The following is a 21,922-nucleotide window of genomic DNA, read 5'->3' on the forward strand; positions in this document are numbered from 1 at the left end:
TGAGTTTAATTTTTTCATTGCTCATTTCATGCTATTTTATTTTCATTTGTGTTTTTTTTATTTTTTATATAAGATTGACATATAGTTCAAATAGCGTCACGACAATCATGTTTGTAAAATGTCAAATGTGTGTATGAATGTTACTATGGCTCTTATAATGGGGCCTAGCCACTTGTATTTGCCCCACGGCCAGTTCCTTTTTTCTAGCCGCGCGTAATTTCATGCGCTTGTAAAATACATTTTGCGCACATACACCATACGTTACGGGTTTACTCTACACCCGGAAGCTCTGCACGCTCCCGCACTCGCCTCTCTGTCGCCTTCTTCTGGCGCACAGGAGTTTAACTTCTTCATATGGGCAACTTATTGACGTTAACCGTTCATTGGTAATCGATTCGCGTTTTCAGAAGACGGCTTCGGTTTCATTTTGTTTTTTTGCGGTACCGCAAGGGAAGGCTTGAGCAGCGCGTGTGCGGAGCCGCAGTCAGCCAGTGACATTGACACGTTAGTGGTGTTGTGGTGCTGTGCACAAGTTGATGTGTGTGCGGTATCGTTCGGCTCCCGGAGCGCTTCTCCTGCGGTTCCCCCAGTGTCTGCTACCATGAGCGAATACTTTAGCCTGTCGGACAGTGATGTTATCGGCTTCGACCTGGACCACACGCTCTGCCGCTACCATCTGAAGGAGACCTCCAGGGTGAGTGTGTGTGCGCGTGTGTGCGTGTGTGTGTGTGTAGCGCGTGCAGCTAGCTCCGATACATAATCATACGGTGGCCGTGACGCTTCGATCTGCAACACATCTGTATTAAAAATAGCACGCAGCCGTCAATACGCTCTACGGTCACTTGCCAATTCGGTTTCCCCTGCACGAATGCATTGTGTTGGGGGGGAAAAGCCCTTTCGGTGTGATTTTATTTGTGGTTGAATGGAGAAGGATGTGTTGCGAGGTGATTCGACGCTCCTGATGCTGCAGTCACTCTGCGTGACTCACAGGTTGAACGTCGGCAGTGGTGATCATACATGTCTTTAAATCCTTCCCGCTGCCTGTTGGCAACAGCATCTCCTCGCATCAATGCATGCATGCTACTGTTAGAAGCTGCAGTCAAATCATTGCAAGACTCGCAGCTGGATTCTGTGACACTGAGTGACCAAAACCTAAATGACTGTTGAGTTCACAGCCAATCGTTATGGCCTGGTCCATCAGGCCTGCAGTTCGTTTATGCTCTCCCTCTTGTCCCATGCATGTCACATGTATGTCGCCCCTGTCAGTGCAGTGGCCCAGGATAGGGTACACTAAAGGGGTTGCCCAATAATGAAATCCTACATTGACTACCACTGATAGGATTTATATCTTTTCTAAATGGCTGATTTAATTATAAAAACCTGTCCCGAAACAGACACATGATTTGTCTTTAAATCCAGTGTGTTTTAAAGACCAATGCATATTGCATAATGAATATTACTATGCCAACTTTCCAGTAATGGATTACCCATGAACAACTTAAATAACTTGATTAAACTGCAATAAATCTGTCATACATTTTATATCATTTTGATATTTACATTGGATCAAATGACTTATTGATGTCAAAGGTGTCCCTTGATAAGCACACAGTGAATTAACACACTACTGAGTAGTTACTCTCGGATTTGTGGAGCTTTTTAGCTCATCGTTAGGGTTTCCAGTCCAACAGCATGCTCATCTAACCTGTTTCCAGCCGCCTCAAGAGGCAGTTTTCAGTAAAAAAGCTCTGACCAACCCAACACGGCAGGCAGAAAAAGTTAGTGGCTTTATTTTTGTTAGGAGTTTGAAAGAACAGGAGTTAGGAGTTCCAAATCAACTTTTCTCTGTGTCTGAGTTGTCTGTGAATGTTTGCTATTACAAGTTTATAAGATGTCAAGGTTGTGTGTTTACATTTTGTACGAAAAAAATAAATGAATAAAAAAAATAATAAAAACATCCAACTACTGATTGTCAAAACATAGAAAGGAAAGTTTTAAACCAGATAAATCACCCCGTGCTGTGTTTAGTTGGATGAAAAACCCATTTATTCTTGACATTCATTACATTCCATTGTTGTGATTATCATTATCATCATCATTACCAATGATGTTATTTCCTCTTTGTTTTTACAGCTGATCTATGAGAGCTTTGCCAGGTATCTGGTGGAGCACAAAGGCTATGACAAGGACCTGCTGAACCTAACCCCTGCTACCTGGGATTTCTGGTGAGTCAGCAACAGTAGCAGTTCCTCCTTCTATACATGTAGCATAGTGACCTGCCTGTATACGTTTTAGGAGTAATAAGACTGCATTCAGCTAATACATATGGCCTCTCCTAGTTTCTACCCACCCCAAATCCAAGTAAACCAGATTAGGTATTGTTAGCACACATAAAACAAAGCATGCAGCATTTTAGAGTCCCTCAGAAACTGTCTGATTTTATTGCAGCAGGGTCTGACAGTCTTCCCCGCACAGACTGTGTTCTGGTTCTGGTGTTGGTGTTGGCTCCAGACGGAGCTCTGGTTCGTTGTGGGCTGATTGCTGCCAGAGGCCTCGTAGAGTCTGAGCAGTCTGAACAGTTTTTTGGTGACCCTGCGTGATTTTGTCTTTTTTTATTTAGTGCCAAATCCGACCCGATAGCATCAATGACAATCATTAAGAATAAAGTCATAAAGAGGCATCAGTATTAAATTGAGATTGAGTTTTATAACCAGTTAAAAGTTCCTCACAGTAATGTAAAGACTCAATCCGACAAATATTGGATTTTTGAGGTCAGTACTGATCTAGATACTGGGGAGTTGATAATGATATATTAGCAGATGGTACATTTTTTTATCATCAGCACATAACATAATCAAACTATTTTTGTGATACTTGTCATATGGAATGGAGACACTGTTCCTAAAACAGGCTAAAACTGACTTTGGCAGTTCTGTATTGCAATTTCTTGTGACTTAATTGGACAACATATACATCAATATTGATATATCTGCAATGAGCTAATATTGGCCCATATATCAGCCTGACTGATTTAACGGCATAGCGCTAGTGATTATTATCATAAATCAATGATTATGTGTATATTAACAATTAAATGATTTGGCATCTGTTCAAGTCACACACAGGCCCAACTTTTTTTGTTGTCCGTGTATTTCTAGTAATATTCTGCTTGTCATAAAGTGTTGATGTTCTGGTGTGCTTACTATGACCTAGGACTAGGTACATCGGTTCCCAACCTTTTTGGCTTGTGACCCTTTGCAATGAAGCGATGCCATCTCGTGACCCTTCTCTGACCACAGGTTATGGTCTTTGTGAGGGAAAGGAGTTGTGAGAAGTTCAAACAAAGAAGCCTTGTTTCTTCTCAGGTTGTTTTAACCAAAGGATTTTAAAGGCAAAGAGCTGTAGGTAGCTAGTGTTTACAACAAAAAGAAACAAATTAGATAATTCAGGGTCGCAAAACGTGTTGCAATTACTTTCAGTTAAAATGTGGCAGTGGTGATCTAGATTGCTGTCTTTATATACTGTATTTCTATCATGCATCATTTTGTGTCCAGTTTTAAAGGACTAGTGGTGGATCTGGAGGATGGAAACCTTGTGAAGCTGGCTGAGGATGGAACTGTCTTGCGGTATGCTCTTTGGTGCATGAAACGTATCAGATCTGCCTCCCAAAAAAATCTCTTCTGTTCCTTTGTCCTGGTTGTCATTGATTTTACTGATCTTTAAAGTGGGATAATAGAAACCTTTTATCTCTCGGTTGATTAGAGCTACACATGGAACCAATGACCTCAGCACAGAAGACATCATCAAACATTATGGTCCAAAGAGGGAGTGGAAGCACTTCAACAGCCTCAATACCTCCTTCACAAGATCTGGTATGATGTTTATGTCGGTCTTTATTACCTAATAGCCATATGCTGTTGGCTCTTAAGTAGGCTGAAGGGTCTGTCTGTTTGGGATTTCTTCACATCAGCTGTTACTAGATTTCATTGACTTTTGTTTTGGTCTTTGCAGCAAAATACTATTTCTATGACAACTACTTTGATCTACCTGGGGCTCTCCTCTGTGGAAGAGTTGTGGACATGTTACGCAAGGTAATATTTTGTGTGGTGTGTTTTCAAATTAATAGTTGACATTGGGCAAATGTATTAAATTGTAACTTTTGTGTTTTTGCAAACAGCGAGGAAATGAGGTGAATTCCGACTTCTGGAAAGACATGGTTGCTGCCATCGATCACAATTACAACACATCTGCATTCAAAGGTAGACCTTTTACTTCAAAGCAGCACAGTATATTGCTTATTTCTATGTCTTCTTGTCAAGGACCCATATTGTGAATAAGAACAACACACACAATACACAGGATTTTTTTCTTTTTCAAACTAGAAGTTTTATTCTGTGTTTTGGTCAGTAAGTGGTCAGTAAGTTTGAATTTCTCAGTCTGTGTTTTGCTGATCACAGTGCTTGTGAGAATGTACTGGTCTCTAATAACATATAATGCATAGTATTAGAGATAACAGTTTTTTGTATGTATATTACAGAAAAATTCTTAAACAACAGACATTAATAAAAACAAACACAAATAACAGACGTGCTGTAAATGTTACAGGCAGTTGTAAAGCACCACTTAAGATATCTTCCAATATTGTTTCATGTTTCTTAGAACTACAAAGACACACACGGTGAAGTGGGGAAAGGGATCAATTTGGACCATATATTTTAAAATTGTTACTCATCGTTAATACCGCAAATTTAATACTTTTTTATCATTGTAAAGATTTGAATGGCAGTTGTTAAACTTACAACCATATATTGTTTCAATCTACAATCTCAATTTGGAATTTAGTAGTAGTTCAATGTTTCGTAAGGTTTTGAGGTTTATTTGAATTTGTGAAATCACGTTGAGGCAATCAAGAACCCAGAGAATGCGCAGTGAACATTATCTGCAGCAAATATGCCATTACTCTCCTCATCGGGGACCTGGACATAGACTCTGTCACCACCATCCAACATAAGAACAGTACTGCCTGACATCTGATCCAGGAAGCCTTTGTTGTACTCATCATAGGTGAACATAACTGGCTCCTCGTTTTTGTAGAGGGCCACCAGTGCATTGGCACCATTGACATGCACATGATAGCTGAAATAGTAGAGGCCTGGGATCTGGCAGGTAAACACACCACTGTGATCGTCATAATGGTGCTCCCCATTGTACAGAACCTGGTTGAACTGAATAGGGGTTGCAGCTGGTGGGTAGGCTCTGGTCAGCACAGCACTGAAGGCGGACATGGGGGCCTTCACCATCTCATGAGACATCATAACCTCGTGGGACTTGATTGGCATGCTCTTCTCGTGGTGGTAGACCATCTCTCCTGGTTGGCCAGGAGGACCAGGAGGACCGGCAGGCCCTGGGTGACCATCTTGACCTCTGGCACCAGGAGTTCCAGGTGGACCCTGAGGACCAGAAATTCCCTTAGCTGTCATGCCAGCTGGGCCAGGTGTGCCTGGAAGACCTGGATGGCCCCTAAGTCCAGAGGGACCTGATGGCCCGGGGGGCCCAACTGGTCCCATAGATCCTGGCCTTCCGTTCTCACCACTTTTTCCTGGACCTCCTGAGTGGCCTGTGTGTCCTTTGAGTCCTGGGGCACCATTTGCACCTGGGATTCCTGGGGGACCAGCATGGCCTTGTACACCCTTTTGACCTTGAGGACCATTTTGCCCTGGAGCTCCTGAAGCACCTACTGGCCCTGGGGAACCTGGTTTTCCAGTGAAACCGTGAGCTCCCTGTTCACCCTTGGTTCCCCTTGGGCCTGGTGCGCCTGCCATACCTGTGTCGCCTTTGGGTCCTTGTGGGCCTCCCTCACCCTGGAATCCTCTTGCACCCTGTGAACCAGCTGGGCCATTAGGACCAGGGGCACCTGTCTGACCAGTAAAACCAGTTGGGCCTGGCTCTCCTTTCTGACCAGTGGTTCCTGGAGTACCGGGGGCTCCTCTGCTACCTGGTATTCCAGTTTCGCCTGTTTTGCCAACACCTGGCATGCCATGGGGGCCTGGCTGACCAGCTGGACCCTGTGGACCTTTAGAACCCATAGGTCCAGGCATACCTGGGCTACCATTCTGGCCTGGTTTCCCTGATGCTCCTATACCTGGAGCCCCAGTGTGACCCTTTGGTCCTGTCATACCCATTGACCCAGGAGCGCCATCTCTTCCTGGCACACCACCCTTGCCAGGTTCTCCGGGATAGCCAGTGGCACCAGGCATACCAACTCCAGGTTTGCCAGGCATTCCAGATGGGCCCATTGGTCCAACTGCGCCTGGTGGTCCTTGAACCCCAGGAACTCCAATGCCTCTTTCTCCTTTGGTCCCAGGAAGACCAGGAATACCAGGATGTCCCTTCAAACCAGGCTCGCCTCTTTGTCCCACTGCCCCAGGGAAGCCAGATGGTCCAGGTTTTCCACTTGAAGAAATTCCAGCAGGTCCAGGTGTTCCATGCGGACCAGGTGCACCTCTGGCACCCATTGGTCCTGTTGCGCCAGGTTCACCTTTATGACCAGGGATGCCAGGGCTACCTGGTTTTCCATGGCCACCTGGGGAACCGGGTTTACCAGCTTGAGAGTAGCCAGGGGGTCCGGGAGGACCTGCAGGGCCTGGTTGTCCAGTATGTCCCATACCACTCCTTCCAGGAGGTCCAGATGGCCCCATTGGTCCTGGCTCACCTGGAGGACCTGGAGGACCTGGCTGGCCTGTAACGGCTAAGGAATACATAAACACAGACACGTGATTTAATTACTCATATTTTATAACACAAGTCGTTGTTGTTGTTGTTTATAATTGGATTTAGCGAACTGTTACTTAAAATGGTACGACACAGTATTCCCCATGTTGTAGGTGAAAATATAAAATAAAATACACGTACAAGCACACAACAATTTCCGAAGGAAATGAAAAACTGAAATGGGGTGTGTATTATGACCAAGAAATGGCTATCTTGTGCCTTTTCAATTAATTACGTAAGATTCTTCTCCATATGACCGCAAACCGATATAAAACACTACTCCCTATGATTGTAGGGCGGGTTGTGGGGACAGCACTCCTTTTTCCCAGGATAGTCTTCACAGCACCACTGGTCTGAGGTGATGTTCTCACAAAGCTTACTTACGTCTGTTGGCATGGGAGCCAACACACCAGCTCCTGTGAATTTGAGTTTAATTTACCCACACTATACTGCACCCCTTCATTTTCTGCACTGCTCATGGCCTTGAATGTATAGTTAGTGGTCTGCAAGTTGTCAACATCACCTCGGTGCATTTCCTGCCACATAGTGTAGAGTTTATGGGCAAGGTCAAATTGGTGTATAACAAGAGTTTGTTGCTTTACTGGATTTCTCTCCCTAATCTATATTTATCACAAAAATCAAGAATAACCCCACCCTATAAAACCAACATGTGGCCGTAGAGACATTGTTTTTTCCTTTCTGTTTATTATTTTATTGTTTTATTTTAGGCCTTACTTTGATGTTTGACAGTGGAGAGATGACACAAAATGAGGGGACAGATAGATCAGGAATAGCTTGCAACAAAGTTGCCTGGCCAGCCTCCAGGGAACTCCTGGTGACTTAGCCCAGTTGTTAAATAAATACATTTTATTCTTGAAGGAAATCTTAGAAATTATTATGCGTGTGTGGGCTTTAACATCAAAAAGGCATCTCTGAGAATAATTTCTGTCACACTGCATTCCTTTTATACGCCGTAATTCTGGATGCGCTATTGCCAAAATGTATGACATGTCAAAGAATCAAATCTCTCTCTCAAAATGTTGTTTCGAGTAGAAAGTGCTTTGACGGGGCTGTCATTTTCAAGCCACATAAGGAGGTGCCTGAAACCCCACAGAGGACATTTGTGCCAGAAGTGGACTTTTTGGCAGCCAGAAACGCCACAAACGGGAAGTGATGATACTGGCCACAGTAGCTGAAGCGTGTGACAGTGGTGACAGTGGGTAAGTGGAGAGCACGGCCGCCTTTCAATCAGAAGGTTGGCGGTTCGATCCCCTGCTCTGCTAGTCTCATGTCAATGTATCCTCGAGCATGACACTTAACCCCAAAATTGCTCCCGTAGCTGCGTCTATGGTGTGTAGATAGATACTGAATTGTAAGTCACTTTGGATAAAAGCGTCTGCTAAATGACCGTAATGTAATGTAATGAACCTCATATGACCTCTTAACACAGCAAAGCACTACTATGCTCAAAATATATACATTCTTAATTGCATTGCCTTCAATAAACACCCCCCTTTAGTTGGAGGCTGTGCAGTAAACTTGCCGTGGTTTGTTTGTTGGATTCCCTGTTTGAACTGTGTTTCTCTGCAGTCTGTGTCATGTTTTTTGTCTTTCTAATTACGCGGCGCAAATTTAATACCACAAAGCAGTTTGTTAGGGCGTGCCCGCAATGTGGTGACAACATCTGCTTTGAAGATTTGTCAGGTTTTATGCTCTTATTGTCGACTTTCTATTCTATTTTAAATCTGAGGCATGCAGTCAAACCACATCAGAACCTCTTCAGAAACCAAACTGGAGAAATAAATACTCAAGTGTCAAAAGCAGAATTTGACGAGTGTTATGCATCATCCTGGCAATTACACCATGACCACTGCTTTGTTTTTTATGACACGTTCAGAACTGCTTCCTTATTTAACCTTTTATTTATCTAGAGCACAAGTGCTCTTTTACAGCTATACTCCACATCACAGTTGTATACAGTTATAGACAGTTCAGCCAGTTCAACCACAGCCTCCTGCTGTAAGCCAATGAGACACCGCACTGGACCTGCTGGGTGTGCACCCTGATGACAGTTAATGAAGGAGGGCGGCGACTGGGCCGCCTCATTTACTGATGTGTATGAGCCCACAGTTTGCCAGGTTGCATAAGAGACGGTCTTACAGAAAGGTTAGGAGTAGTGCTGATGAGAGTGCTGACTAGGACAATCATTTGGATCTGCAATTAAGAAATTCCTCTGCCATATTTTCACACAGGCTATCATGATTTTCAGATCAGTGGTTAAAGTGATATGACCTGTGACCTTATTTTATTTATTTATTTAAAAAAAAAAGTGAACTTCAGTTATATGTGCAAGTGTAGGCTGGAACTCTGTATTTCGTTTGTGGGTTTCTTTTAAACATCTTTGGTGGACACCTGCTCCCTTGCTTTTCAGCATCACAAGTTTCAATTACAAGTCTGTAAGTGTAACTTGAAGTGTCACATGGTGCTATTTTGCAGGTTCATTTATCTCGATTTGTTTTAATTGTTGAACAAAGACGGGTGGCTAATGGAGCGGATACAGTCGGTGAGCAGTTTAACTGTGCAGCCTGCAGTGATTTGAAATGAACAATGGTCTCGGCTGGAATTTAACTGTCATACTAAACACAAGTACATGCTACTCCTGCTTATATCCCCCAGTTTAATTTGAGCCTTCTGTATTTGTGCAGGTTGCAGCATATCGCCTTAACACTTGATTGCTATTCTTATAGTAAAAAAACAAACAAAACAAAACATTTTCACACGGACAACCCTGGTGTGAAATGACACTTGCGTGACTCACCTTGACTCTTCACCGGGTAGGCAGACTTGCTCGCTTTTGCTGCATGGTAGTACCTGTCAGGGGTCGCCTCAGCCAAAGCTAGGAGGACGAGGAGAAGGCTTGTTATCCTCAGGTCCATCTTGGGAAGCTAAACCTGCAAAGATAGAATCCATTTATGAGAAGAAGCATCAGTGCACAATTGCACTTGTGACAATCTGCAACTAAATAACCAGACTGGCACCTGTGTTGCTGCACTTAACAGTGAAAGTAATGTGCAGAGTTGGTGCATCAGTTAATCAACAAAATTGGTTGTTGCAAGTAAATATCAGAATGTTTTATTTCTAAATAGACCAGAGCGTGCTTTCTTTCATCAGTTTTGCTCTCTTGAAGTGAAAATCTGCTTTGAAAAGTATCTGCTTTTAACACTAATCAGAACAAAACTTAATCACAGGCACCTATGGTCTCTCCCAGTGTAAACACAGCCACAGCACATGGCTCATTACACTTGTAACGCCATCAGCGCTCCTCCAGCGACCCTCCCCTCAGTAAAACCCAGGCTTACAGTTGGGAATCCCCCATGCACTAACCTGGAATCAGAAAAAAACAAAACAGCCACCTTACCGGTAAGGTCTACGCTCCAGAGAAACAGCGGGGGGGTGGTCGGGAGGCTGCTGTCCCAGCACTGCGCTGTTATATCCTTAGTAGTGGAGTCTGTCTGTCTGAGAGGCAGCTGCTTCTTCTCAGGGGCACCAGGCTCCAGGTATTTATACCGAGCCGGTCTCTGGCATCCTGGAGGATCTACCTCACGTGGAAGGCCCTCCCTGCTCTGATGTCATCTTTAATGACGGGTGCCATGTCCCGAGAGGTGGGACCGTCACTCTGAAGCGACAGGCCTGCCTCCCTCTCTATCTCCCCCCGTCTCCTCTCTCTTCGTCTGGTTCTCTCTGTCTGTGCCGAGCAGCAGTGAGGGGAATTCCTGTCAAGTTTGCTTTGGGTGACATTTTAACACAAGTTAGTTTTGTGATTTATCTCGGTTGACATTAGATTTGTGCTACGCGGTTATGCAGATCTTGAAGTTAACATTCTTTATTCAGTCAAACATACACACTGTGTTTGTACTTTTTGACAGATGAGTCAGAAGTGTCTGAGTGTCCCTTTTTAGCCTGGATTTGCATTTTAACCTGCACAAACACCGGTGTTCATGGCTAAAAACATCATGTTATTGACAGCTCGTAACAGGGTGTTTTTGTGGAAAAGTAAAGAATAACAATATTTTCCTCCAGTCTGAAGGCTCTTTATTGGTGAGGCTGTGGTAGACAACATGTACCAGACAGCTGTTTTCTGTCAGCTTTAGTTCAAGCTGAAATGACCCTCAACTTTATTTTTGTTTATTGAATTTTTCATGGCATACATGGATAGTTCAGTTCTTAGGTTTCAATGCCCATTTCCAGACAGGCAAATGTACAAAAATAAATACCTCTTTATATGGAGACATATAGAAATATTAATAGTGATAATAAAACTGAGTAAAAAAGTAAAAAAACTTGACTCCCAGCTTTCAATGGATGCTGGAAAGTTGTGGAATTTCTTTGTTATATGAAATTTCTGGGGTTGACAGGAAGCAGACAGTGTTTACATTTATATACATCAAACTCACCACTGACTTTATTTGTGTTCAAGTTTAAATTTCACATAGTGAAGCCCATCATGATGCTGGCAGGTTTATGTCTGTCTATCCTCTCTGTGATTTTTGCAAACTGGTATGTGGTTTGCTGCAGGGATCCACAGTGCAGCTTTAAGACACCAGGAGGCAGAAGTGAGGTTTTGTTCCAAGTTGGTTCCTGCTTCATCCTCTCAGTTAAATGAGTGCATACTTTTCATCCTCATCCGTATTTTCTATTAGACACTGAGCTGTAATGTAAAACGTCATACAGTATGTGTTTACTGGGACATAGACATTGCTCTGTGGCTTTTAGAGATCAATCTCAGAATGTACTGTCTATCAGGTGATATCATAATCATACTGTTTCCAAACTATCTCAGAAGCATCTTTGGTAGATATGTACTGCAAATGTATTGGGTACATGGCCGTAGCCAGCAGCTTAGCATAGCACAAAGAGGTTTTTAAAGGAAAATCGTATCCTTTTATGTGCGCTCCAGAGTACCCAGCCTCTTTTCAGCTCCCCTACAGTGCCAACAGTGTGCAACACAAGCTAACAGTTAGCCTAGAAATGGAGTATGCTAACATCGTAAAACGAACGGCAAGCTAGCAAATTTCAAGCTAGCCAAAATCAGCCCTAATAGTCTGGATGAATTAGCTGACGTTATCCACTCAAGATAGTATTTTTCTACATTAACTAACTACCAATTTATTCACAATGGCAAGCAAGCTAACGTTAGCTTACATTAGCCTGCTAAAACCTCAATATCACAATATATTTCACGTGTGGACTGTGTTGTGTTGGATGCTGATCGTTCGTGGAGCCAATGGTCCAAATAAGATATAGGGAACATTGCAGATAGTAGAGTTATTCTAAATCGTAATTTATTTTTTTAGCATTCTATCAACAAGATGTCACGTCACTATTTTGGTCCATGCTCGCTCGCGCCTATGGGGTGCAAGCAGCGGAATGCTGACTGCATTCCGATTAAAGGCCACCAGTGTCAATAATAACAAGGATTTTCTGAAAGTTACACATACAACCTTTCCGTTTTTTTTTTTATTTTACTATGAAAAATATCTACAGCTAGAATTAGAAATTTCTACATTTCCAATACAGATCAGCTTGTTTCAAAATAAAAGGAATTCACAAGAAAGAGATAAAGCAACAGTTGAAATGTTGGGGGGGGTTTTGGCCGCAAAAATAAATTGACATGGTGATCCTCATCAACCTTACAATATTCATAATTGGTCCAGCCACTGTGTAATATATCTTTGGGTTTGGAAAAGCCTCTCTTCCTTTTGCCCATATCATTTAAACTGTCAATGTCTAAGCGGCCGCAGATGAGCGCTCGGTGAGCTGTGGGCATCTTTGGTAAACTCTTAGAATTAAATGACAGAGTGGTGTGGGGGTGGAGTCAGCATTTAACAACTTTCTAAGCTGCAGAAATGCCACTGCATCTCATCATGAAAGTTGCCGTGACCGCAGTGAGGCACGGCTGCCTTTCTATTTCATTTGGATCTTTTTTTTTTTTTTTGGTGTGTCAGAATTAATGCCTCCCTATCTAAATCTGGCCATTGTGAGGTTTAATGTAAACGGCTACTTAGATTTCTGGGTAAGCTTGTGCTGTGTATGGCCAAAGGCAGTCACATTGCATAAACATGTAATTTGGATGGGAAATGTACTGTATGGAAAGCAGTGCAGACAGAGCATGATATGGAGCTCTCCTCCCGTGATTTCAGACACCTCCTGACAGCAGGGTGGGTGGTATTTCTGGGGAGGGTCTGCTCTAACCATTGTTTTGCCCCTCCAAACATCTTAACCTGCTGCTGCTGCACGCCAGACGTGACTTAGTGCCCCTTCAGTGGCTTTAATTAACTCTGCTGATGACAGGGGTTGTCCCCCCACATGCACAGCCTCTGTTTTCCACATTATCCAGAAAACAATGCAAACACCAAGTCACATTTGTGTTTTAATATCTTGATAAAAATATATTTTTGCACCATGGTCGTCCATGGAGAGAGGATCAAACGTGACCTTCATTTTCTGAACTTAACTGCATATTAAAAACATATTTTAAAGTTGTTGTTAGTAAGTAACATTGTTTTTTTTTTTCGTTCTTCTTTGACTGGGACTGGTAGTTTGATCATTTGACTAGTGATTATTTGGTCCCTGAGTTTTGGTACCAAGACCAAAACTATACTTTTTTCATACCTCAGCTCATCACAATACCATATAGTAGCAAACAATTATTTGCTTTGTAAAGACATAGTGGAGTATTGTCTACCTGAGCAGAGAATGAAGTCGCGCTCGTCTGTGTGTGTTGTAATCCTTTTGCCTTTTTTAATTTTGGCCAACTCCTGAATCTTGCTCTTTAGCTGCTAAATTGTTCCACTGTCACCAGCAAGCCACCAAGTTTGTCTGCTGTTTTTTGCTAGGCAGGTAGTGCACAGTGGGCTTAATAGAGTGTTTTGTCTGGAAACAGCTGCCTGCTGAGTCTGGAAACGAGATTGATGAGAACGCAGAGACGGAAGCAAAAACAAGTAGCTGAAAGATGCTAAAAAAGCTCTGTAGAGCTGAGGGGAACTAAAGAGTTGAACTTTAAATTAGGGAGCAGGACATAATACTGTTGGGTTGATATGCTTAACTCTTGATTCGATACTATCACGATACTTGGATGCCGATTCAATATGTATTGCGATTTTTAAGTATTGCCTTTCGATCTCTAAATTGATACCGTAAACCCACTAATTTCAAAATCACCGATTTGTTTCTGGCAGGGATATACAATATACATTTCCTTCTGTTTTATGCCTCGCTTTGTATTTTTTCAGTTGTTCGTGTCAGTGTTGTCTCCTTTTGATCCCAGAGATTTGAGGGGGGAGGGAGAAAGTAATTGCAGGTTGATGTGCCCATGCCAGCAGGGAAGAGTGGAAAGAAAGAGCTAAAGATAGAGTGTTATAGCTGGGAAGTGACGGTGGTTCAGATTTAACGTTTTAATATCCAAATGCCACTAAGAGGCACTTAGAGCTTTGTGAATGGAAGGACTGAAGCTGGACCTCCTGGCTGAGTGTTGGCTGCAATTACAGAGAGCCATAGACGAAAATCATGGTTGGAAGTTTGACCAACCTGAGGCTAGCTGTAAGTCAGAATAGCAAACCAAAAGCCCTCACTGCATCCTTCGTCTTTCCCATGTTGACAAAATCTTGCCCGAGTCATTATGAAATTATGGAAAGGTCGGTTTCATGAGAAAGAGGAATTAGAGCCGGAGACACTGAATTTCTTGGTTACCAAATCAGATTTTGCTCTCATTTTAGGATTTATTTTTGGTGCAGGTAATGGCTTTCGTTAGAGCCAGTTATCTTAATCAAAGCTGAGTAAGTACTATAATGACCAGTACTTTTCATTTTTACTGTACACACACAGCAGCTCATAGTCAGCAGTTTTTTACAGGGCTTGTGTTGCAATCTGTCTATCCAGCAGCTGAAGCAGATCTCTAATGCTCTAACACAATCGCACATCTTGGTCTTTGATACGTTGTGATATGTTGCACATGATGTGTATTTAATCTAGTCTTGGATGGATAGTGTGGAGGCCCCAAAGGCAGTCAAAATTACCAGATGAGTCAAAAATAGAATTAGTTAAATAATTAATATGGTAATAGAAATAACTCCCTATTCACTATAAGGTGCACAACATTTACTGTACGCCATTTTATTTGAGCATCCAAATCCAGAGTGTGTCAATGTATCCACTTTGTAGTGCCCTAAAAAATGCATGATGGAGTACAAAAGAACGTTACAGCAGTATGCAATACATTATATGGATAATTAACATCACCTACACTGTTTTTATTAATGCTGAATGAATTAACTATGAACTAGAAGGGCATTGGAAGAGCGCAGACCAAAGCCGTTTCCATAAGTGAAAAATAATTTGTGTACCAGCCGTGTGATTTGGATCCACTTCAAAATGTACTGAATTCTTCCTCTTCCCATGCTTCACCCTTCCACCAAAATTGAGGTCGCAGTTTTCCTCTAATCCTGCTGACAAACAAACCAAACCAAAAACATAACCTCCTTGGCAGAGGTAATGAAAGTGAATGCTATCTGCATCTAAGTGGCCATAGCTGAAAAGGTTGTTGCTCAGTGTGATTAGCTACCACTATTTCTTAGTTAAGCTAGTTTGGCACACACTCACCTCAATTGCTCCACTGATAGTCAAGTGCACACAGGCATGGAAATGTTTCATGGGGAAAAGGAGAGCTAAGCGTTAGCTGCTAGCAGCTGGTGGGCAGCACAGTTAACAGACAATGTTAACGGAGGTTGCATTGAATTTCATTATGATTCGTTCATGCTCTATTGAGTAAAAATTTGTATTAGGCAAAGGTAAATTAGGTAGTTATTATGATGTAATCTTGTAAAATAAATTATTTTGGGTGTGTGAATAAATACAGTTGTTTGAAGATGTTTTCACAGCAATATAAAGTAGATATTAGAGAAGGAATTATAATCTGTTTAATTTCCTAACACTAGCTCAAAGTGTTGATTGTTTTTTACAGTGGTAATGAATTGGGTAACGGAAATCTCACTGGTATTGGTATCAACGGCTAAATGTCTGGTATTGTGGCATTCCTAACTCTTGGACTCCTGTTGCGTCTGTTGCATCAGATGTTGGTAGTCGTTATGGTTTGTCCCTCCTCACGTCCCTTCCCCTGGTCCTCCATCGTCTCTGGGTAGCACAGAGGACTCGGGCCTACTGACTGACTGGGGAGGTGGTGTTAGTGGTGAGAAAAGGCGTTAGAGGCCAAACCCAACATCTTTAACAGCTCCGCTATTATGTTTATGTTTATTCTGGAAGGAGTGGCGGTGTTTACGCAGAGCTCAAAATAATTATGGTGCGCAAAGACAAAAAATGCAAACTGTGATGATGACAGCTCCTGCAGGGATCAGAGGCAAAAATATTAAAGTAATTTATTCTACTGTTTTTATTGATTTTGAGACACTAAAGTTACAGCGAGACACAGAAGAGGAACAAGATGGGAGCCAATCTCTGGAGGGGCCAGAACTGACCCATCACTAAGGGGACAGTCATTTGCCAGTGCTGTTGTTGTTTTTGAATTCCTTTTACATTCCTTTCGCACTCTTCCTCGACCGAATCCAAAGTGACAAGTCCAACACATGTTGTCAGCTCCAGAAAGTTCCCTGTCTCCAAACCCAAAATTGTTGAGGACAAAATCAGTCATCAGCCCTGTACCACGATTTTGCTCGAGATGTGTTCGAGACTTTTCTCTGTCTCAGCAACACACTCTCGCAAGATCTGTCAGCTAATGTTTGCGAACGCCTGTTGCTTATTCGTTTTTGTAATGCTAGATATGGCATCATGCCTTCAATCGATATAAGATCCGATCGCCAAGCAGCATAGTTTGGCGAGAACTCGGTCTAATTTCTTAATACGTCCTGTCTGCACGTTTGTCACGCTTTTTTCATATGCCTGTCTGACCGAACAGATACGCTTCAATTATATCCAATTTGTAATGACATTGTAATAATGGCTTCCACTTCAATTGCATTTTAGGCGCATACGTGTGTCCCAAAGCTTCTTTTTGTTTTCTTTTGAGACTGGAATTATGCCTCCGTAGAGAGACATTTTAACATCTTTGCTAAAAAAGAAATCCTTCTCCTACAAAGAGAAGGATTTTAATGCTATCTGACTGTTATACTCTGACATTAACTGACATTGACAACTGACATTATACCTCCAATCTGTACAAGAAACACACATGGGAACGTGTCTGAACGGCACGAGGGTTGTGCCGATGAGCGATACCATTGTCCGTCGCCGATAGCTGACAGTCATCAATCACTGAGCCCAACATTGTGATTTAAAGGCCGCAAAGTCACATTTTTAGTCATCTCTTTTAGTCTATTGTTTGGTCCCCTGAGACTAATCTGTGATTTTGATAAATAAAATTAACTTTAAATTTATTTTGGCAGCAATGCATCTTTTATAAAATAATAGACTGAATCTTCTCATAGTCCTAAATAGCCTCAACTAAACCCTCACCTGTTGGATTTTGTTTTTAATTAAAGTCCTACCAATGAACTCAGGCCCTGGCGTTTAAGAATGTGTTTTAAGAGGTCTTGGGATGTGAACCTAGTGCTTATCAGCCCCGGTGGCCTGTGTCCCAAATATACTGGAATCTGTGTGGATTTTCCTCGCCGGGTTGCTCTCTCAACTCAGGTCTGTTGTTGTTTTTGTTGGTTAAGATTTTATTTTAGGTGTTGGGCTGGGAACTATCACTGAGAACCATTCTTAGTACGGTGGGAAGAATGCGAAAGGAGGTTCAGAAGCCCTTGGCCCTCCAATCTAAAGAAACCCTGCATCCCTCAGTGGAAATGAATAAGGAGCAAGTCACGAATAGCATTTATCTCACAGGCAGTATAAATATCTCTGGTTTGATTTTTACCACAGCTGATGAATAGATAGTACAAATGGACAATAATTTGGATGTAGTGCAAGTTTTTATACTCATTAGAGTGGCTTAAATAGATTTAATATGTACTCCCAGAGAAAATATACATAGTGCAGAATTAGCTGAATAGCATTTTTCTTTAAGTTTAGGGTCGTTTGCGCATCACAGAAAAGGCAACATCTGGATTTAGATCTGCATCTGAATTATTCTTTTTTCTTTCAGCATTATTTATGCAGTAGTTCAAATAGTTCCATATTCTCTCTGTAGCTTTTGGCTGCACCCAGTTAAACTGTTCCAGAAATGAGATTTGAAATTGATAAGCGAAAAAAAAGGGTAAACGGCTAAATGACATGCACATATACCGGCACAAAGTCATTTTTACTAATCTTTTTTTATTGGATCATTTGTTGTGTTTTTCTTTCCTCTTTTCTTTATGCGTTTGATTTTTGAAATATGTCACACAAATTAACAAGAACATTTAAAAAATGGCAATTCATATCAGACAGCTTGCCCTTGACCAGTCCATTAGACAAGAGTTGCCTTTGAAACTTTTTTCAGTTGATGTGGAGGTCATTCAAGTACCGCCTATGAAAAATTATTCCTGCCTCATTCAGAGGCATGGTCAATCCCATGGAGGATTTGACTCAGAGTCCATGTATCATACAGGGGGCTGTCTGCAGAACTGTAATGACCACTGGTTAGGTGCCTTCAACCACCCCTCCTCTGCACTGTAATTACTGGGAGGACATTAAAGCCACATTCTCTTTTGAGAAAGAAAATCAAAACAATTCTTTGGTCCATTGGCTTTGCATTTGCAGGACAACACGCATTTGATGTGATGCATGCTTGTTGCTGTTGCTGGGAATGATAGGGAGTCTTTTATACTGGACATTTATTTTAAACCACTGGATTTGGTTTTTCTTGCAGCAAAAATGAAAAGTATAAAAGCATTTTATTTGCTAATAAAATGCTTTTATACTTTTCATTTATTTATTTTTTGCTATATGCACATATGGGATTCAGCTGTTAGTTTGACGTCAGTGAATATCTTCCAGCATCGGTGGAGCAAGTGAAGAAAAGTCAAGCCTAATGTTCTCAGTAAACTAGGGGACATGTGCATTGGTTTTTATGGTAATCCAGCAAATCTAAAATAAAACAGCTTTAAAGTCAGCAGTTTCATTTCAAACATGGCATTAAATTGCAAAAATACCGAAATGCTCTCATCAAATCCACCACGTCTCCGACCGCTCATTCACCTCAGTGTCCACTGCTAAATTGACTGCTGAATTTGTTTAGCTCCACGTGGAGTAATTGTTGTGAGCTTCCTGTCTGATAGCACGGCTGCTGTCTGGATACAGTGATGTCTCCTTTAACTACAGAGCTGTGGTTTGTTGTTTGATTCTCCTCCTGCACAGTAAAATCCCTTTGCAATTTTGTAACGTTCTCCCAAAAAAATTCCGTCTTGTAGGCAAACTGCTTCCACCAACCAGCTGTGTGCACCGTTGTACACCCGTACAGTCCATCATTTTCAACTTCAAATGAATACTCTTATGATAACTTCCGGGTTGGCTTAAAAAAAATCTTGTAGGCCAACCTGGAAGTTATCATCGCCCCTACAGATTCTCACTCTCAAGTTCACAGACCTTATTTCAGGTATCTAACTGAAACCCCATTCAAAAAATCTGTTGACTTGGAGAAGAGGGAACCGAAAGTGCTTTCCGGGGTTTCTGGACTCATTCCTGCAACATTTTTATTTTGACACAAGCATTCCCATGGTGATTCTGGTGTTGTCACAGTCAGTGTTTATCTCTAAATGAAACACACGGTTGTCTTAAATTAACTTGTCAAGACGGGAGCACGCACATGTGCCACTTGTATGTTGACGTAGCAACTGTATCCATGTTTTTACGGCTTCATAAAGATTTAAGTTAGACGATGAAGTCATCCATGCCACAAGCCTTAGACCTAAAGTGGTCTGGAAAGTGGCAAGTTGAGTTAATTTGATGTCTTTGTTTGCATTTCTAATACTCTCACAGGGATTGCTTTGAAATCAGATGAACATTTCTCTTAATGAGGAACATGTATAGAACCGATCTCTGTATGTCAAGTAATTGGCCAACTTCCAGTTGATTTCTCACATTCTCTTTCATTGCCATAGTTGTTATTTCAGTTGTTTTGACAGTGATTGAGTAAAAATGATCCAATCTTTTTCATCGAATCTGTTAGTCAGAGAAAGTCACTTAAACTACAGAAAGGACACCTAAACTAATACGCTAGCTTTTTTGTTTGTATTTGTCCATGTTTTGAAATGTCTGTCTCAGAGATTTCTGCCTCTACCCCAATGCAATGAAGGTGCCTGGACATCTGACAAATTAGTTGACGAAATAATCTAATTTTAAGGTCCGCCCAGGAACTCTTCTAAAGCTTTCGATCACGTCACACAATCTCGCGGTCAGCTGATTAGGTAATCCACAGACCTCACTGTGAACAGTTCATAGGGACTATTTCTTCAGAAGAAAGTAGTTACATGATCCCATTTACAGTAAAATAGCAGATAAAGCAGAGTATGATTCAGGGCGTGGCTACCGTGTGATTGACCGGTCGCTACCATGGTGTTGTCTGATCTGGGAGTTGTTTGTGTTTTCGTCTTCCAACTTCAACACTTTCACACTGTGTTTTCAGTTCATGAAAGGTTATTTAACATTTTAGATGCCTGCTAATGTCTCAACGTTCAGTTGCTCCAACCTCTTGTGCCACCTTTTGTTGCAAAAAGAAAAAATGGCGAAACCAAGATGGCGATGGCCAAAATACCAACCTCTAGGCTTCAAAACCGTAGTCTACCAACTAATGGGTGACGCTGCGGTGAATACTTCCACTTCTGATGTACAGACTATGGTCTCGTTCAAGGACAAGTCTCCTTCTGAAATCTTGCGTCAAATTCACTTTGTCAGAACCAGCTAATTATTCAGCCATGACATTGAAAATCTTTTAATAACACTAAGCTGCGGTTTCTGTACTCCAACACAACAAACTCAATGCCGGGACTCCTCTCTCGGACTCTCACTCAGGTCGCTATTGTCTCCCGGTAACAAGACACCTCTGACTTTTCCTTGAGCGAGACTTGGTTACACACAATAACAAACGGCTAAAGGTTATTTCTCTATAGGGTCCTTTCCATAATGTTGTCAGAAACTTCTAATAGAAATCTGTCAAAATCAAGGACTTTTAGTGGACATACATCAACGTTGAGGAGTTGCTCCGAAGGATTACATTGCTGTTTACACATACACTGTTTCGTGGCTGCCGGCTGCAGCGTTCTTCTTGAATACTGGATCAATTGCAAAAATTCTTGTCCCCATTAGTCACTTAGACACAAAAACGTGGACTGAAAATTACCAAAGATTCTCTTTAACACCTAGACAAATTAAACTAAAGCTATTTTCTACTGGACTAAATACTAGCAGGGGTAAGTGACAAAATACATTTTTGTATTTTTGCTTCCCACACCATCCATCTGTATGATGAATGGTGAGACATGATGGTGTTTATCCATTTTATAATATGTGTGTTCAGGAAAGGCAACGTTTACCTTCACCCCTCCCGCCTCTGCCTTCTGTCTCTGAGGACAGGGCTACACGTAAACACCACCAATCCACAAGTGAGATTTAAATGCCAGTTGTCCCCTTGTTAGGATCACGGTCAATCTATTTCCATGTATCAAATGATCTGTTTGCTATTCAAGTCCCCCTTTGCTGTTCCCTTACAGCTTTGCTACAGATGTATACATATGTTCCAAAGCAAGACGTTACACACCAGGGTGGAGATGTACACTGTTATGTCTGACTCGCTAAATTACGTCGTGGCGCCGCTTGCACTTTGATCTGGCCTGGGTTTTCTCACAGATAAGCTAAATTTCTGTTTTGCATGCAATAATAACAGTTTGAGCACTTTTTTTTATAGTAGCAAATAAACAAACACACTCCACACTGATGAACTGGCACGTTGGGTTACATCGACTTTGCCCTGTGGAATATGGATTTTTGTGGTGTATCACACACAAGGATAGACTGATATGCAACCTAAATAATCATATTATTGGATGTTAGATATCTATCCATAGATTTCAGTCTTCAGGACTAAGGAACATTATACTCACTGATGGGAAGAGTGACTAAAACCTTAACTTTTCTTCAGATAACAACATAATCTCTCTCCCTG

The 21,922-nt window shown here is 41.8% G+C and overlaps 2 protein-coding genes across 3 annotated transcripts in view; one reads left to right on the forward strand and one right to left on the reverse strand.

Moving 5' to 3' along the window:
* Positions 1 to 384: 384 nt before the first annotated feature.
* nt5dc1 (5'-nucleotidase domain containing 1) overlaps positions 385 to 21,922 on the forward strand; it is a 52,869-nt gene continuing 31,331 nt past the window's right edge. Inside the window, exons 1-6 of one of the 2 annotated variants that reach the window (XM_068708537.1) lie at positions 385 to 694; positions 2,134 to 2,225; positions 3,555 to 3,626; positions 3,763 to 3,872; positions 4,012 to 4,091; positions 4,178 to 4,259. In XM_068708537.1, coding sequence (XP_068564638.1) covers positions 602 to 694; positions 2,134 to 2,225; positions 3,555 to 3,626; positions 3,763 to 3,872; positions 4,012 to 4,091; positions 4,178 to 4,259 — 529 coding nt within the window. In that variant the 5' untranslated portion in view covers positions 385 to 601. The remainder of the gene's footprint in view (positions 695 to 2,133; positions 2,226 to 3,554; positions 3,627 to 3,762; positions 3,873 to 4,011; positions 4,092 to 4,177; positions 4,260 to 21,922) is intronic. The other variant, XM_068708536.1, reaches the window with a different exon arrangement.
* On the reverse strand, positions 4,379 to 10,315 carry col10a1b (collagen, type X, alpha 1b). Its single transcript, XM_068708535.1, has 3 exons — positions 10,190 to 10,315; positions 9,590 to 9,722; positions 4,379 to 6,748 (listed from the first exon to the last, which is right to left on the reverse strand). The coding sequence occupies exons 2-3, from the start codon at positions 9,705 to 9,707 to the stop codon at positions 4,893 to 4,895; spliced, it is 1,974 nt and encodes a 657-aa protein (XP_068564636.1). The 5' UTR covers positions 9,708 to 9,722; positions 10,190 to 10,315; the 3' UTR covers positions 4,379 to 4,892.

The sequence above is a fragment of the Cebidichthys violaceus genome, unplaced genomic scaffold, assembly GCF_023349555.1.
Source record: "Cebidichthys violaceus isolate CVI_PGR_0920_01 unplaced genomic scaffold, fCebVio1.0.p SCAF_14, whole genome shotgun sequence".
Lineage (NCBI taxonomy): Eukaryota > Metazoa > Chordata > Actinopteri > Perciformes > Stichaeidae > Cebidichthys > Cebidichthys violaceus.

What these genes read in the sequence shown, in the direction of transcription:
- col10a1b (XM_068708535.1), bottom strand. Translation starts at nt 9,707, where the DNA reads ATGGACCTGAGGATAACAAGCCTTCTCCTCGTCCTCCTAGCTTTGGCT. An exon ending in CTACCCGGTGAAGAGTCAAG is followed by an intron (nt 6,749 to 9,589) that starts GTGAGTCACGCA and finishes TGTATTCCTTAG; the next exon opens with CCGTTACAGGCCAGCCAGGT.